General features: G+C 37.3%; 1 protein-coding gene across 1 annotated transcript; it reads left to right on the top strand.

Annotated features, from left to right (window-relative positions):
• The first annotated feature begins 9,025 nt into the window (after positions 1–9,025).
• Positions 9,026–10,558, top strand: LOC119059816 (transforming protein RhoA-like). Its single transcript, XM_037159647.2, has one exon. It carries the CDS (start codon positions 9,135–9,137, stop codon positions 9,816–9,818), a length of 684 nt encoding a protein of 227 aa, XP_037015542.2. The 5' UTR covers positions 9,026–9,134; the 3' UTR covers positions 9,819–10,558.
• Positions 10,559–18,723: the final 8,165 nt, after the last annotated feature.

Raw genomic sequence — 18,723 nt, 5'->3', positions numbered from 1 at the left:
CCATGGCTAGAGAAACTGCAGATAAGAGAGGTATAACTGCAGATAAGAGAAGTAAAAGAGAGGTACATATCCAGAAAAGGGAAAATTTGAAACTATTAGTGATTAGAGAGTATCAGCCACAAGGACACTCTTACTATGTGTGAGAGGCTAGTATTTTAGTATACAAAATGATCATCTTCTAAGAGAATTTCACTTGTGGGACAAACTCAGTATAGATCTTATCTTAGCACCCTTGCTGCTTTGGCTCAGTGGACTGAGCACTGGTCTGTGAACCAAATGGTCACCAGTTCGATTCCCAGTCAGGGTACATGTTTGTATTGTGGGTCAGGTCCCCAGTAGGGGGCATGTGAGAAGCAACCAAGCATTGATGTTTCTCTCCCCCTATTTCGCCTTCCATTCTCCTCTCTTCTATCTTAGGAAATAAATAAATAAAATCTTTAAAAAAAATGAATCTTATGCTATGGCAGGAATTAACTTTAAGCTCCTGTGTTTATTCTGCAACATGAATGGAAGTAAATTTAGTTAAGTATAAACAGAATCAGTAGCTACAGTAGAACCTGGCAAGGCTGAGAGTTTCTTCATATATAGTAAAGAACAGATCACATTTGAGTGAGATGTGAAAATTCATGTAAAAATCTTTTTCCAGAGGTGTCCTTGAAAATGTGATGGTAAAATTTAAAACCAAGAATAAAATATAAATAAAAGAGAGCTTTGCCTGAATTTACTTTAACATTTGGTCATTTACTTCTTTATAGAAAAGGGGTAGGAAAGAAGTAAATTACCATCAGATAATTATACCTCACACCATTATTTCTATGGTGTTCTTCAGGAAGAAAAATGTTTCATATAAAAAACATTCCTTATTACTGATTATAAGGCAGTTCATAGCTACACATAAAATGATAAAAAACAAAAAGTGAATACAGATATAAATTTCCCTGCTTTCCAGAAACTTGCAGATAAATAAAATTTTTGGTGCATTTGTCTATTCAATTTTATCATAGGTAATAAGTTCATGTGGTAATCACAATTAGGATATAGAATTATCCCATTACTCCAAAGTCACCTCCCCAACTCTAACACCAAGAACCACTGATGTGTTCTCTGTCACTCTAATTTTGCCATTTTAATGTTATATATGTAAAATCAGACTATATGTAATCTTTTAAAACTGGCTTTCCAATCAGCATAATAGTCTTGAGATCCATGTAAGTTGCTGTGTGTATCAAGTTCGTTCCTTTTTATTGCTGAGAAGTATCCTCTGATATGGATGTACCACAGGTCATTCACACACCCATTGGAGGATATATGGGTTGTATAAAATTTATTTATTACAAATAAAGCTGGTATGATAATTTATGTAGAGGTTTTTCTATGAACATATGTTTTTATTTCTCTAGAGTAAATATCCATTAGTTGGATTACAGAGTCTTAAGGGCATGTTTATTTTTTAAAAAAACTGCCAAAGTATTTTCTGGAGTGTCTGTACCAATTTTTATTCCCAACAGCAAAGTATGAGAGACATAGTTATTCTGCATCTTGTCAGCACTTGGTATCATCAGTATTTTATTTTATTTTAGCCATTATAATAGGTGTATAGTGGTATCTCATTGTGGTGGTAATTTGCATTTTACTAATGGCCAATGATGTTGAACTATAATGATGTCTTACAATTACATAGTGTTTGGCATTTTACAAATACTTTAAAAAGTATCTCAATTCTCACAAGTATAGTGAGATGTATTTCAAATGATAAAAGGCCAGTATTATGTTATTCTGAAAAAAGACAGCATAATGTAATTACACTACTGCAGAACCAAAGCAATTTAAAACTCAAAAGAAACAGGGCAGCAATTTAGTCAAACTTTCCTATTTTACAGAGAACTGAATCCCAAAGAGGCAAAATAACTTCTCACACAGCTAAAATCACACCAAAAAAACACACTTCCAATGCTTGGGCCTCTTCTACAATGTCTAATCAAGTAGGTGACATTTTATGCTTGAATCCTTCAAGTGATTGGGAATTCACTCACTTTTTGCCCACTTCTCTTTGGAAGTGTTTCTTAACTTTGAATTGAAATGACCTACAAACAAGTAAACAAGTCTGTAAGTGTTTTGACACTGAACTGAAATGGCTTACAATAAGTCCTACCAATGGGTCTAGTTCATCCTCTGAGACTGTCCTGAAGAAGTGTGGTCCTTTTTCTACATGACACTACTTTAGATATTTGCGGACAGCCATCATGCTCTCAAAATATACAGCAGACTGAACATCACATTTTCCTCTAACACTTCCTTCTTTAACATCCTTCTTCCTTGTATGTAAACTAATCCCAGATTTCTCATGGTGCAAAATACTTAACAAAATACCTCTCGTAACACAGCCATAGTACATACATTTTCTAACTGTATATATTCATAGCAGAAATCAATAAAATTTCCTTGTGTAGTATATTTCCTAATGTCATGAAAAAATATTTGTAAGTGTATTTTTAAAATTTTAAGCTGAATACTTTGTTTTTATATTGTGTTTATTTTTTGGATGTGTTACATTTACATGGCCCAAAATTCAAAATATGTGAGAGAGTTTACAGTAAAGAGTCATTATCCCTAGCCTTATAATTGAATATGATGAATTAATATGATATAATATATAATTTTCCAGGCAACCTCTTTTAAAGAGACAATTCTGATTATAATTATGACATTTCATCACTGACTGTACTTATCTTTTTAATCATCTTAAAATTTTTTATACTTATAATGTTGTTATAGACTTCCCTATGCATATATTTTAGATTATTATTTACAGCAGATTCCTATTTAAAAAGCTGCATTGCATAGTATGAATTGTATATAATGACTTTCCACAAAATTACCATTTTATGTTTGCACCAGCAGCATTTAAGTATCCATTTTGAGGCTTCCAGTCAGGATGACAGTGTAGGTAAACACAGTATTCACATCCTCCCACAACCACATTAGAATTGCAGCTAAAGTACAGAGGAACCAACATTCAGAACCACCTGAAATCTAGTTGAATGAAAGTCCTACAATAAGAGCCATCCACATTGAGACCAGTAGGAGGGGCAAAGACGCAGATGGGAGGGTTCAACAACCATGTGTAGCAGATTAAAAGTGGGAGGGATATCTTCCTGCAGATGTCCCCCTGAGGAATTAGGAGTTCCAGACTCACACAGGACATCCAGCCCCTGTTCCAGTGCAAGGAGAAACATGCTCATAATGTGTGGCTGTAAAAACCAGCTGGAATTGTGGCTGTGTGAGACAGAGGGCTATTAGAGACAGCTAGTAGTCCCAGACAGCTCCTTCTAAAGGGCCCATGCACAAACTTACTTGAACTCACTTGCTTTGAGCTCCAGCGCTGGGTCAGCAATTCAAAACTCACCAGAGAAATATGGGAAGTGAACTGTCTGGCATCAGGAAGAGGACCAGAGGGGAAGCTTTCTGTAAGACACAGGTGCTGGCAGAGGCCTTTGTTCTTTTTCTGAGACCCCTGTGACAAAGCTAGCAGGTTGGAGCCATATCTGAGTCTCCATCAACATGGCTCACACTGTTAGTCTCACTCTGGTGACTCCCTAAGACCCTGCCCCACTCTACCTATCACATAGAAGTTAACACAGGTAGGCTGTCAAAGTGAGGAGATGAAGAAACATGGCTCAAATGAAAGAACAGAACAAAACTCCAGAAAAACAACTAAACAAAATGGAGACACATACTCTGCTAGATGAAGAGTTCAAAACATTGATTATAAGGATGCTCAATGAACTCAGTGAGAACTTAAACATTATTAAAAAAGACATGGAAACCATAAAAAAAGAACCAGTCAGTGATGAAGGATACACTAAATAAAATTAATAATTTATAGGAAATCAACAATAAAGTAGATGAAGCCAAGAACCAAATCAGTGCTGTTTAATATAAAGAAGCCAAAAACACCAAATCAGAAAAGCAAAAAAAAAAAAAAAAGGACCCAAAAAATGAGGATAGTGTAAGGAGCACTTCAAGTGTACCAACTCTGCATCATGGATGTGGGGGTGGGGAAAGAGAAGAGAGAGAGCAAGGAATTAAAAACTTGTTTGAAAACATAATGACAGAAAACATTCCTAACTTGGTGAAGGAAACAGACCTACAAGTTCAGGAAGTGCTGTGAGTACTGAACAATATAAACCCCAGGAGGCCCACAAAAAGACACATCATAATTAAAATGCAAAAGGTTAAAGACAGAGAATTTAAAAGCAGCAAAAGAAAAGCAGTAAGTTACCTACAAGGGAGCTCCCAAAAGACCGTCAGCTGATTTCTCAACAGAAACTTTGCAAGCCAGAAGGGAGTGGCAAGAAATATTCAAAGTGATTAAAAGCAAGGGCCTAAAACCAAGAATAGTCTATCCATCAAAGCTATCTTTTAGACTTGAAGGACATATAAAGAGCTTCCCAGATAAGAAAAAGCTAATGGAATATATCACCAGCAAACCAGTATTACAAAAAATGTTAAAGAATCTTCTTTAAGAAGAAATAAAATGGCAATAAATAAATACCTATCAACAACTGACTTAAAAAAAATAAATGAACAAGCAGAACAGAAATACATGCATAGATACAGAGAACATTTTGACAGTTGACAGATGGGAGGGAGGTTGAGGGGACGGATGAAAAAAAAGTGAAGGGATTAAGGAGTATAAATTAGTTGTTATAGAATAGTCATGGGGATGTAAGGTACAGCAGAGGGAAGGAATATTGTAAACAATATTCTAGTAACTATGCAAGGTGTCAGATGGGTGTAAGATTCATTGGGATGATCACTTAGTAAGTTATATAATGTTTAATCACTGGGGTGTACACCTGAAACTAATATAATATTGAATGTCAACTATAATTGACAAATAAATAGTGATTTTTTTTTTTTTTTTTTTTAGAAAAGGGTCCATCTCACCATAAATTTGCAAGCTTGGAATACTATTTTTTTCAAATCTGTTGTATTAACTTGCTTAAAAATAAGAATAAACTTAAAAAATATTTTTATCTTTGTTAAATATTTGTTTTCTCCTTTAAACTCTTGTTAATTTTAGATAATTATCTCACTGTCATATTATTCACCAATATTGTTTTCCATTCTTAAAGGTGTTCATATGCTAGTGCCAGTTCATCCCAAACAATTGAATATAGCTGTTTTTATTTATTTTTTAATAAATTTTGTTTTTATTTTTGATTTTAGAGAGAAGGGAAGGTAGGAAGAAGGAGAAGGAGAAAAACATTGATGTGAGAAATACTGACTAGTTGCCTTCTGCACAAGCCCTGCCCGGGAACTGAACCTACCACCCAGGCACACATCCTGATTGGTGACCTTTTGGTTTGTGGAACAAAGCCTAACTAACTGAGCCACATTGGCTAGAGCCAAATGTAGTTTATTTTTAATTTTTACTAAATATAAACTCTGACAATGAACATTTATTTTATTTATTTATTTATAATATCTTTTATTTCTTTACAAGTCTCTTTCACTCACCAGATTTTAAACTACTGCATTCCAAGAACCATACCTTAATCATTTTGCTAAAGCCCCACATAGACATTTACAGAATAGATGTCCCATTCATTTGTGACACCTATGTGAGTGAAGAAACTTAAAAACCATAGTAGTTTGTTAAAGACTCTGCTTGCATGGTTAGAATCCCTGATTTTATGTTTTTAAACATGGCTATCTAGACTTTAGCCCGGAGTCAACATCAAGCTATTCCAAGGTTTGTAGAACATCCTGTCCTTTCCATCTTTGAATCAGGTGAAGTTTTGATAAATATGAATTCTATATGAGCGTATTCTCTCAAGTCAATGAAATACAGTGTTGACTTAGTAAAGGACTGAGGCTCTCCACTAAAAACCTCTGCAGAGGCTCACTGCCACCCAGGAGTCAATCACCTAGTCAATCTTTCTTCCCCAACTTACTTGGAAGTCTATGGTAATAAATGTCAATGCCTGCTGGGGAAAGATACAATAAATATTGTCTACTACCTTTCATTGGTGTACTAGTCTAGTAATCCTGCGAGGAAGAAAGTTAAATAGAACAAATTAATTCTGGTTGGTAAACCCAAAGTGCTTTCTCTTAAATTTTTTTCTAAATATTTATTGGTTTTGAGAGAGTGAGACATCGACTTATTGTTCCAATTATTTATGAATTCATTAGTTGGTTCCTATATGTGCCCTGACTGGAGACTGAACCAAAATCTTGGCATATTGGGACGATGCCCTAACCAACTGAGGTATCTGTCTAGGGCACTGCTTTCTCTCATAGATGCTCCCAGAGCACCCTTTTAATAATTCTCTTTAGATTCTTGCCTGGGATCAACATAGTCCTGCTTGGGGATTAGAGGTGGAGCCCCCAATCAAATGGATAAAGTCCCAGTAAAATAAAGATTGAAGAAAGGTTTTCCGAGTGACATGTATTCCATTCTATATCACTGAAACCCCATCCATTGTCCATGATCCTTTCTTTATCTGAGTATTTGAGATTGCCAGAGAATGTTGAAAGAATACTTTTTATTTTTCCTATGAGAAGTTTGGGTAGGATTGAGTTACAAAGTATTAGAATATAGAGAGACAGCTGTTACTTCTGCTACAGATAAAGCAGGTAGGGAGTGGAAAGTATTCTTCAATCAAACAGAAACTCCATCTGATGACATGAATTTCTTTTGGGGAGAACTTCCTATATTGATTAGCTGCCTGCCATGTGACTTCCTGGTTTTGGCAATGCATTGTAACCATGTCAGGTCTCTCTCAAGCTGACAATTTCTGTAAATGGCCAGACTGTGTACTCTGTACATTGCTAACTCCACTGTCATTCACATGTGCCTTCCAAGAGCCAGACCTTCTGCACCCTCCATCACCCATTTCATAACCCCTCATTTCTTCCAGCCCAAGAAAACTGTCTACTAGAGATATTAGCTGATCTCCTTTGAGTTCTGTGCAGTAAGTTCAAAGGGCCGTTGTAACAAAGCACCATAAAATGGTGGCTTAAAACAACAGAAATTTATTCTCTTATATAAGTTTGCAGGCCAGAAGTCCGAAATAAGTGTTATCAGGACTGCACTTCCTCTGAAAGATGTAGGGGAGAATCTATTATTTGCCTCTTCCAGTTCTGGGTAGCTGTCAGAATTCCTTCATTTACTGCCGCATCACTCCAATCTTAGCCTCTACGGTCACATTGCCTTCTCTATGTCTCCTCTTCTGTCACATAAGGATACTTGTCATTAGATTTATGGCCCAGGAGACAATCCAGGATGGCTGATTTCATCTCAAGTTCCTTAACTTATTTACATCTGCAAAGATCTGTTTTTCCAAATAAGGTAATATTCACAGGTTCCAGGAATTAGGACATGAACATAATTTTTTGGGTGCCACCATTCAACCCACTACATCTTGCTTTAGGATGCAATGTTTTCCTTCTTTCAAGCTTTACCTCTCAAAGCTTTGAAGAAATTCAAGAATCCTGTTCTTTTTTTTTTTTTTAATCACCTTAGCTACCAAGACTTCTATCTCCACTTTATGCACTTCTTTGGAAAATCCAAACTATTCCTTTGCTTCAGTGGTGCTTTTTTTTTTTTTGCATTTTCTCTTCCATGGGCAAATGAAAACTACACCAATGGGAGAAAATATCGCTGAGTGAAAAGGCAAATAATTCCAGGTTTTAGATTTCCACTTTTCACCCTGAAGGCAGACATTTGCCCACATTTGGTGTTTTAGCACCTATTATGTTTTCCATAATTCCTCAAAGATGACAACTGTACTCAGGTCTTATTCATACTCCCCACCTCCCACCTTCAAAGCCTTCAATATAAGCCACTCATATAATCTAAATTGGAACTGTTAGGTTTCTTAAAATGTTTTCTCCTATTTGGAAGAGTATTGCTTCTTGTCAATATTTATACTGCTCTTTTCAGTAATATTAATAAGTTGCTATTTAATGAGTCACTACTGGGAGCCTGGCTTAGTATTTTGGATGTATTGTTTCCATCACTCAGAACAATCCTATGAGAAAAATACAGTTATTTCCATTTTACAGATGAGAAAAGGGGATCTAGGGTAATATAACTAAGTGTTGAAAAAGAGAATTAAACCCAGGTCTGCCTGACGCCACAAATACATAGTTCTTTCTACTATGTCAACCACTTAAATTTCCTGTGTAGCGAATGAAGCAAAATAATATCTAGGGAGCTCTGCTTTCTCCGTCAGCTCTAACATTATGCCAGAAATTGAAGTAGGTTTTTCCTTTCTTTGATCATCCTCTGGCTCTGTACAGAATTTTAAAAAGCCCACTCTTTGTCCTGTCTTAGCATTTTTTTACAAGTCTCACCTCATTTGGGGGCTTCAGATTTCTTGACACTATCCTTTAGGGCCCATTTTACCTTCTCATAATTATCCTTTGTATGCAGTTGTTTTCTCCCAAGGTTTCTGTCACTTTCAATTAGCCAAGCAATTCCTCCTTGTTGGTCAGAATTAGGTTCTCCAGTTGCTCTGCTGGGACATCAAATCATGAGTAAGGCAAATAAAAATTTTGTCCTATGTTTTTCTTTTTGCCCAATGAAACTTTTAAAAAAGTTTCAATCTATTTTTTTCTTTTTTGATTGTTGCATTGCTACAGATATTGACAAATAAAATACTGCAACATGCAGCAGTATCAATAATGAATTCTTTTACGAATAATTTCATGTGCAGAACCAAGCCAAACATCTAAGGCAGTTCCAAGCTTCCCATTAGCTATACATACACTTCTTCATCCTCACACCTTGTTTCTCACTCCCCACCTAAGTCCACAACATAGAGAAATATTTACTTGTAAGCTATTTATGTATCTCATTCTGAATATAAATCCAAACCAGAAAGTGCCAGGTTGGGGGCGGGGAGTCAAGAACACACCCTCTGTGAAGTGAGACCCGTGTCAGTCAGCAAGTCTGTGCCTTCAGGCCTCACTCCCCCGCCCTCCTGCAGTCCTCGCTGGCCCGCGCTCGCACCCACTGCCCTCGGCCCTCCCACCGGTTCTTTTGTTGGGCCCCTGGGCCCCGGGGCCTCGGACGCCCGTGCTGGCCTTCTTGCGACCCCGGCACAGGCGTCCTGGGTGCAGAGATGGCCGGTAGGAGCCCTGGCCGGGCGACTTTCACCGGAGACATCGCAGGCACTTCGGGAACGGCCGCCACGCGGGCGTGGGCCTGCAGCTGGCCGGGAGCCATGGCGGACGTGCGCAAGAAGCTGGTGGTGGTCGGCGACGGGGCCTGCGGCAAGACGTGTTTGCTCATCGTTTTCCGAGGGTACCAGTTCCCGGAGGCCTACGTGCCCACGGTGTTCGAGAGCTTCCTGGCGGGCCTGGACGTGGACGGGCAGCCGGTGGAGCTGGCCCTGTGGGACACCGCCGGGCAGGAGGACTACCGGGGCCTGCGGGCCCTGGCCTACCCCCGCACCGACGCGGTGCTGCTGTGCTTCTCCGTCGCCAGCCCCGACAGCTTGGAAAACATCCCGGACACGTGGACTCCGGAGGTCAGGCACTTCTGCCCCGACGCGCCCATCCTCCTGGTGGGGAACAAGAAGGACCTGCGGCGCTGCCCGCACACGCAGTGGAAGCTGGCCCAGGCGCGGCGGGAGCCGGTGAAGCCGGAGGAGGGCAGAGCCATGGCCCAGAGGATCGGCGCCTTCGGCTACGCGGAGTGTTCGGCGAAGACCAGAGAGGGAGTGAGGCAGGTGTTTGAAATGGCCGCGAGAGCTGCTCTGCAAGGCAGTGACAAGAGGCAAAAGTCTGGGTGCCTTGTGCTGTGAGGCCCAGATGCGAGCACGACACTCATGCGGCTAAGCAGGGCTCTTTATATCTTAGTGTAGGACTACTGGGTCTTTTCCATTTATCTAAAATTTACCTGATTACAACTCAGAAGTCACTTTGCTACCAGTATGTAGAAGACAACCATGATGATTACTGATGTCCTACCCACCTGACCCACCGGGTCCTTCTGACACAGCTCTATCGGCCCTCCTCTGCACTCCCACCTGACACACCAAGGGCTAATTCACGGAATTTCTTTCTTCCTTCTGGAAGGAGACACAGTAACGTTTGTGAATAAGGCTGTAACTACTTCATAACTAACATGGCTTGCCAGTCATCGGTCAGTTGCAAGGAACTCTGGTGAGTCGCCACTTCATAACCGCCCTCCCAAACAGATTTCATTGGCAGAGCTCTGCAGTGGGCATCCTGTTTTTTCACAATGTGCTCAGCTAGAAAAAGCCCCGAGTCCATGCAGCTGTGGCAAAGTTAAGTCCTGTGGTTTCATGTTAGTTACCTTGTAGTTACTGTGTAATTAGTGCCACTTAATGTATGTTACCAAGAAATAAATATATCTACCTCTGACTAGACGTGGTATTTTGTGTATAATTGGATTTCCTAATATGGATACTTGTCATGCCCACAGAAAGTATACTGGCTTTTATTTTTTTAAGAAAGTGTATTTGAAAATAAAGTCGATGGAAAATGTTTTTTGAAAGTCTATGAATTAAGGTAATAAAACAAAGGGTTATGAATTTCAATATGAAAAATATTACACCTTAATTTTTGCTAACCTCAAAGTGAAACTGAGGATTTCTTTCAATTTTGAACATAGGTAATAAATCAGTATTTTTAGAAGTACTGGTGACTTTTTCACAATAAAAATCACAGGTATTCTCCCACTACCTTACTATACTTGTAGAAATCTCAAGATACAATTGGTGTTCACTACTTAAAAAGCTATAGATGTTATTAGATTCTCAGCTATATTTTATTTGATACATAAAGAATATGTATAGCGCTTCTGTATAACATCTTCATTACTCAATTTTACTATAATTGGTTTCATTTATAATATTATGCATATTTTATACATTTAAAACATGACTCTAAAAAAGGGATTTCTAGGCCTAATCAGACTGCCAAAAGGATACATGGCACAAAAAAAGTGTAAGAATGTCTATTATGGACTCTGCAATTCTGGTTAAAAGCATGTAGTCTGGTGTCACATTGCTTGGGTTCAGATTTTGCTCTGTCACTGTATGGCTTTGGCTAAGTTAGATATACTTTTTTATGCCTCAGATTCTTCATGTGTAAAATGGAGATAATATGTATTAAAAATCTTGCTATGAAGATGAAGTAATATCTGTAAAGGGCTAATACAATGCTAGACATGTAGTATATTATCTATCTCCATGTCCACCCAGATGTGGATTTCATTCAAATTCTATTTACATCTATCCTACACACAGATTTACTTTTACTCTGTTGTCACTGGCTAAAAATTTAAATTATATTATTAAATATTTTATAGTTTTAACTGAATATTTGTAAAATATCTGATTTATATAAGGAAAAATTGTACAATGAAGATCCATATGCCTCTATCCAGATTAAAGGGAAAAAGCTACTTTAAAAAGGATAACATATAATTTATTATCCAAACCAGGACATCTTTAAATGTGAGAGCATGGTATTACTATACCAGGAAAATAGGCAAACCAGGATTGTCCCAGCTAAATAAACATGTAAAATTATACCACTTTTATGTTCCTTGTATGCTACTTCCTTAACCTATTCTCTACCTTCAGTAGCTAGAGAAAATTAACTCCCTTGATTTTGTGATTATCACTTTTGCTTGAATTTGTAGATACTGATGTTCGCACCTTTAAACAAAATATTTTTTTACTTTTTTGATTCTTTATAAAAGTGGAATCCTGCTATATTCTTTTTTGAATTGGTTGTTATCCTTGTTAGATCCATCCATGTCCATGGATTTACAACACATTTTTCCCACTTTTGTATTCGTTATGAAGCAATAGGAAATTAATAGAGTTTTGGTACTTGAAAGTGGCATGGTGACATAAAAATTTTAAATGTAAGAGTGGCTTTGGAAGTGGCAGAGGGCAGAAGGTGGAAGGACTTGGAGAATGGTAGGGAGTTTGAAGAGCTTAGAAATGCATGATAACCTTGAGAAGGCTGCAGATGAGGTTTTAACAGATTAGAATAGTCTTACTGGAGATTGGAGAAAAGTGATAGTAAGTTTAGCAATTTTGTCACCCACATTTACGTGCACAGTGCAATAGCAAATAAGCCTAACTGACTGGGTGATCTAGCTAAGGAGATTTCCAACCAGAATGTTAAAGATGTCACCTGGTATATTCTTGTTGCTTATAGTAAAGCATAAAGAGAGAGAAGTTAATGGACTGTTCCAAAGGAGGCAGAACTTACGAGATTTGAAGATTCCCAGCCTTTCCAGGTGACAGATATAAAATTAGGAAATGGCTCAGAACAAAGAACAAATCCAGAGCACTAACAGAAAGGTATGAGGTTGAGGGTGTAGTTGTAAAGCCTTTTAAGATCTCAAAAAAATCAAATGTGGTAACTCAGAGTCTTTTCATTTAGACTTGAGTGTGCCTCACAACCTCTTAATTAAATTACGAGGCTTCTGAGAAGTTTAAAGGTGTAGTGCATGGGTTTATATGAAAGAGATTTATGAGTGTTGCTTTGTTTATTGGTGTTAACTCAAAATTCAAAGGAGACTCACAAAATTTATATGACAATTATATTAGTAGAATATAATTATTAAGAGACCTTTTAAAAGAATTATATTTGCAGGCTATTTGCCAGCCTGGACTGGGACAGAGATCCAAATAAAAACAGACTTTGGACATGCAAGCTGCTACAGAGAGCTACACAGCTGTAAACATGGAAAAAGAAGGGTTACTCAGTGAGTGGGATCCAAGAGACTATAAGGCAGAGTTAAGAGCCATGGAGAATTACTCTCAGGTTTTGAATTTTAATCAGAGAACTACCAACCAAGTTGCTCTGGGGGTATCAGTTTCTGTAAACTATATTTTAGTTTAGGTAGGTGGAAGCAAATACTACATATTATTGTCTGCAGGCCCTCTTAACTCTATTTAAGGAGCTGTGTTTCGGGAAGTATACCTAAAAAGCCACATCTATACCTGGTCTTTGTTTTTAATTTCTAGACTTTTAGCTAATGCTGTTTGAGAATTTTGGGAAAGGGTGAGAGTTTTACCTGTGGGAAGGATGTGAATCTTTGAAAGCAAAATTGTGGCAGCCAGCCTCCTGGTATTTGTGCTTTTGTGTAGCTCTTTGCCACAGTGTATCAGGGATCATCTGTGGAACTAATAGAATACAGAGGTAACGGTATATCCGTTTGAGTGATTTTGACTTCTTTCTCTTGGATCACTTGCTCTGGGGAGAGAGAGCCAAGTGCCATGTTGTAGACACCCTCAAACCCTGAGTGAGCCATCTTGGAACTGGATGTTCTATCACTTATCTTCTGTCACCTTCAGAGGACAGCAACCCAGCCAATGGCTTGTGCAAACTCCTAAGACCCTGGGCCAGAATACCCAGAGAAGCCACTCCTGGATTCCTAACTCTCAAGACACTGTGAGATATAAATATTTTTAGTGTTACATTAATTTGTTATACAGCTATAGAAAACTAGTAAGTTCACATATTGCTTTACATATCTTTTAAGTAAGTCTCTTTCAATCTACACTTTTTTCCTCCCTCTCCTACAACCTATTGGTTGAAGTTAATTTGTCCCATGATTTTTTTCCATAGATTGAGTTGTGTTTAACACATTCTATTTCCTAGTCAGGTTCATTTTGGGGGGCAAGATTTTTAAATAGACGATGGCATGTTTTTATATTAAAAGTATATTTTCCTTCTCATGTTCATGTAAAACGAATAAATCAATGTATTCATTATGAATCTCAAGGTGGCAATTTTCTATCATTCCTTCTTCATTTATTAAATACATGTGTATATAGAATGTCTCCTCATTTACTATTTGTTTAAGTTCAGTAGAGTTCTTACAGAAAATGCAGGACAAATGCTTTATTTATTTAACTGGTTTTCAAAATAATGAATTGATTCCATGGCTTCCTTCCTTTGTTGACTACTAGATACTTGTTGTTAGCTTTACTATTATGAACTCATGGACTTAAATGATCAAATTATTAAATTTGGTATGTTCCAATCCATTGCATTTTATATGTTCCAACCTGTGCTCAGGTAAATTTTAGAATTTCAGTGAACCTGTAAGTCCTTATTGATACTCAAACTGTCCTAACTTTGGCTGGTAGGATGCTTTTCAGTTCTCTCAAGTCCATCTGGCATGATCCCAATAGCTTCTTTGCTACGTTGCACAAAATGTTACAAGCTCGATACAGTTCCCATGTCTAACTGAAATCAACTACTTTTCCAAGAACTTAAAGAACAAAGGCTTTTCATGTATTTGAATATGTATTTTATAGTTTGCATTTACCAACCATAAGGTCATAAAGATGTCTTTCTATCTTGCCTTCTAGGTTTAATAGGTTTTTGTTTCACAGTTAATTCACCTGAAACTGATTTTTCTGTATGGTATTAAGGAGGCATAATTTCATTTTCTTCCATACAGATATCCAGAACAATTTGAAATACTCTTATTTTTCCTACCAGCTTGTAATGCGATTGGTCTTAAATTAAGATCCCTCATAAGAGCACATTTATTTCTAGGCTTCTATTCCAGTATAAATCAGTTCTTCCATCCCTAATACTACACTCTGCTAATTATTATATAGCTTTAACAGATTTATTGTGGTATAATTCACATACTATACAATTCACTTATTTAAAGTGTATGATGGATAGTCTTTTCACTTATAGGTAACCATCACCACAATTTTAGAACATTCTCATTACCTCAAAAAGGAAACCCACATCCTTTAGCTATCACTGCTCTATGTCCTAATCTTGATAAATCTCACCATTCCTAACCAACCACCAATCTACTATCTCTGTAAATTTCCTTTAGTGAATATTTCACATGAAGAGAAGTGTAATGTTTCTTGTGGCTTTTGTAATTGTTTTTCAAGACTGGTCTCCATTTCTGTCCCCCCAACCACTCCCCCCAACCTCAGCCATTCCCACTCCCCACCCTTGATCCTACCCTTTGATTTTGTCCATGTGTCCTTTATGGATGTGCCTGAAAACCCTTCCCCCTTTCATCCCCATTGTACCCGCCCACCTCCCCTTTGGTTACTGTCAGTTTTTTCTTAATTTCAATGTCTCTGGTTAGATTTTGCTTGCTTGCTTGTTTTATTGATTAGATTCCATGTACAGGTGAAATCATATGGTATTTGTCTTTCACCACCTGGCTTATTTCACTTAGCATAATGCTCTCCAGATCCATCCATGCTGTCACAAAGGGTAGGAGTTCGTTCCTTCCTTCTTTGTGCTGCGTAGTATGCCATCATGGCTTCTTTCACCTAGCATATTTTCAAGATTCATCCACATTACAACAAGTTATCAGTACTTCATTCAGCCAGCTAAATAATATTCTACTCTATAGACATATATTTTATTTATCCTTTGATTAGCTGGTAGACATTTGTGTTTTCACCTTTAGGCCATTATAAACACCCAATTAATACAATTTAAAGATAATTCTTGCTATTTGACAAGTCAGTTCTCTTCATCTTCAATCTGTTGCTGCTAGAGTATCTTGAAATTCTTGCAGAATCAGCTTAAGTTTCTAGAAAATTTGTTTGAATTTTTTTTTGCAACTGCTTTCATTGTGTAGGGAAGAATTGCCATCTTAACTCTAGAGTCTCTTAATACTTAACAATGGTATATTTTTCTTTTTATTAAATATTCTTTAATGCCTTTCAATAACATTGATTTTTCCACATAGATGTCTTCTGTATTTTTAAATTTACTCATATGTAATTCATATTTTAAAGTGATATAGTAAATGCTATCATTAAAAAATAATTTTCTAACAGTTCCTTTTTGCTAGAGAAACACAGTCCGCTTTTTTATGTTATATCCAGAATCCTTACACAGCTCTTATTTTAATAATCTGTAAATCACATTTCTTCATTTCCAGTGTTTATATACTTTGTTTTATTGCCTTCAATGCTGGCTGGGCTGGTATCTCCAATGTGGTTTTCATTCTTGATTCTAAGGGACTGCTTCAAAAATCCCATTTCAATGTTCATTGTGGGTCTGATTGACTTAAGGAAGTTCTGCACCATTCTACTTTGGCAAAAGGTTTCATCCATATCTATGTTAACTTTTTCTAAAGCTTATGACTTTTCTCTTTTAATCTTTTAACATGCTAAAAGTGCATTCCTGGATTAAATTGAACTGGATAATGTTTTATTTTCTTTTATACATTTTCTGGGTTCTGCTTGATACTATGTTATTCACCTCTATCTTCATGAATATGATTGGACTCTCTCTCACTCTTCTTACCAAGTTTTACTGTCAAGATTACAGAAGCCTAATAAATGAACACAAGCACATTTCCCCTTTTATATACTCAGCAATGGTTTATGTAAGATTGACATTTATTCTCTCATGAATGTTTGGCAAAACTCTCCGGGCAACATGTTTTCATTTTTGGGAAATTTCTAATGATTTAATCTCTTACATAGCAATCAGATCATTTATATTTTTTGTTTCTTCTTACATGACTTTTGAAAGGTTACACTTTCTGGAAACTTTCATTTTTACTTTTCTATTTATTATAACAAAATTGTTAATGATCTCTCCTCAATCTCTACAGAATTTGTAGTAATGTCCCTGTTTTCACTTCTAATATTTTTTGTTTTCTTTCTTGGGTAACCTTGTCCAAGATTTGTTAGTTATTATTGAAAGATACAACTTTTGTTTTCAGTTGCAGATGACATTCAATATTATATGTTTCAGGTGTGTAACAGTGATTGAACATTATTATAATTTACAAAATAATCACCCTAAGTCTAGTACCTATTTGAAACCACGGATAGTTACTAGAGTGTTATTGACTATATTCCCTATGCTGTAGTGTACATCCCCTCAGACTTTTATCTGGCAATCTGTACAAGATACAATTTTAGACTTTGTACCCCTTTGTATTGAATGTTTGTTTTGTGCTTCATTCATTATCTGATTTTTTCCATTATTCTTTTACTAATCCCTTAGGTTTAGAACAGATTACTAATTCTTTAATTTTCAGTGTTATTTAAATATTTAAAGTTTTCAGTTTTCTTGTACTATTATAGCTGTATTCTATAGGTGTTGATATGTAGTATTTTTGTCATTGTTCAGTTCTAAGTATGCATTTTCTATTTTTCTTTGAGAATTCGTATTTGAATTAGACCCATCTTACATGGAAATGAATTTCTTATTTTACAATTATGAGGTTTTCTGGGTTCCTATTGTTACTGATTTTTAACATAATTATACTAAATTATAAAATGTGACCTAAATGGTTAAATTTTAAAAATCATTCATGTGTACTTATTTTTATATCTATTTAGTAATGATAGGCTTGGTCATTGAGACTAGTTCTTCTGAGAACTCAAAATGATAGAATATAAAACAAACATCTGAAGGCATTAAAAAAATGAAGTGACAGCAAATTCTCCGGCGGCCCGGCCGGTAAGAGGCGAAACCGGCGGCGGGTTGAGGAGTTACAAAGGAGAACTTGAACGACCCGGGCGCGGGCGCGGAATCCAGTCGCACGGGCTCCAAACCCAGGATTGGACCTAGTGAGCAGCCCACCGGTGAGTGACTACGGAGGAGTCAGTGGGGAGGCGGTGGCAGCGAGTTGACTGTGGGTGCCCGGTTACGCGCGGGTGAGGAAGTGAGTGGGGGACCGGCGGCGGCGCCATTTTCCCCCCGCTCTGACCACGCCCCCACATACAGCGTCACAACCCAGCGACCTGGGACTCCAAGGCGCCGCTTCTCTCACTTAAAGGGCCAGAACAGACCAAAAATGTCGCAGGGGGACCTCAAAGTCCCGGAGATAAATCTAAGTGACGAAGAAATAGCAAATCTCTCAGACGCACAATTTAAAACACTGGTCGTCAGCTTCCTCACAGATCTGGTGGACTATAGCCACAAATTAGAGAAACATATGAAGGCTAAATTAAGGGAAATGAATGGAATTCCACAGGAAACCCATAGAGATGAAAAAAAAACTGGGACTCAACTCAATGGAGTAAACCAGAAGGAAGAAAAAAATGATCAATCAGAAAGGAATGAAGAAATAAGAATTCAGAAAAATGAGGAGAAGCTTAGGAACTTCCAGGACATCTATAAACGCTCCAATATCCGAATTATAGGGGTACCAGAAGGGGGAAAGACACAACCACCAGTGGAAAAACTATTTGAACAAATAATAAAAAGAAAATTTCCCCAATCTGGCAAAGGAAACAGACTTCCAAGAAATCCAAGAAGCCCAGAGAGTACCAAAAAAGTTGGACTCAAGAAGGAACACACCAAGGCATATCATAATTACATTAGCCAAAATTAAAACGAAGGAGAGAATCCTGGAAGCAGCAAGAGCTAAGGGGACAATCACCTACAAAGGAGTCCCCATCAGGCTGTCAGCAGATTTCTCAAAAGAGACCTTACAGGCAAGAAGGGGCTAAAGAAATATTCCAAGTCATGAAAACTAAAGACTTACAACCAAGATTGTTTCCACCCAGCAAAATCTCATTACAAGAAAGGAAGTGATAGAAAGAAAACGAATTGTTGAATCCAGCATTTATAACAGCTTTTCCTATAGTATATCTGTTGATTCCTGGGAAGATGGCTAAGAAGCTTTACAGAGTTTCTGACTAACTCTTGGAGTTAAAAAAACAAAAACTGGAGTTCAAGCCTGCTCTGGTAAACTCT

Source organism: Artibeus jamaicensis, unplaced genomic scaffold, assembly GCF_021234435.1.
Source record: "Artibeus jamaicensis isolate MK-2021 breed Jamaican fruit bat unplaced genomic scaffold, CSHL_Jam_final contig_373, whole genome shotgun sequence".
NCBI lineage: Eukaryota > Metazoa > Chordata > Mammalia > Chiroptera > Phyllostomidae > Artibeus > Artibeus jamaicensis.
Note: the sequence above shows the minus strand (reverse complement) of the source record. Positions and strands in the feature narration are given on the sequence as shown.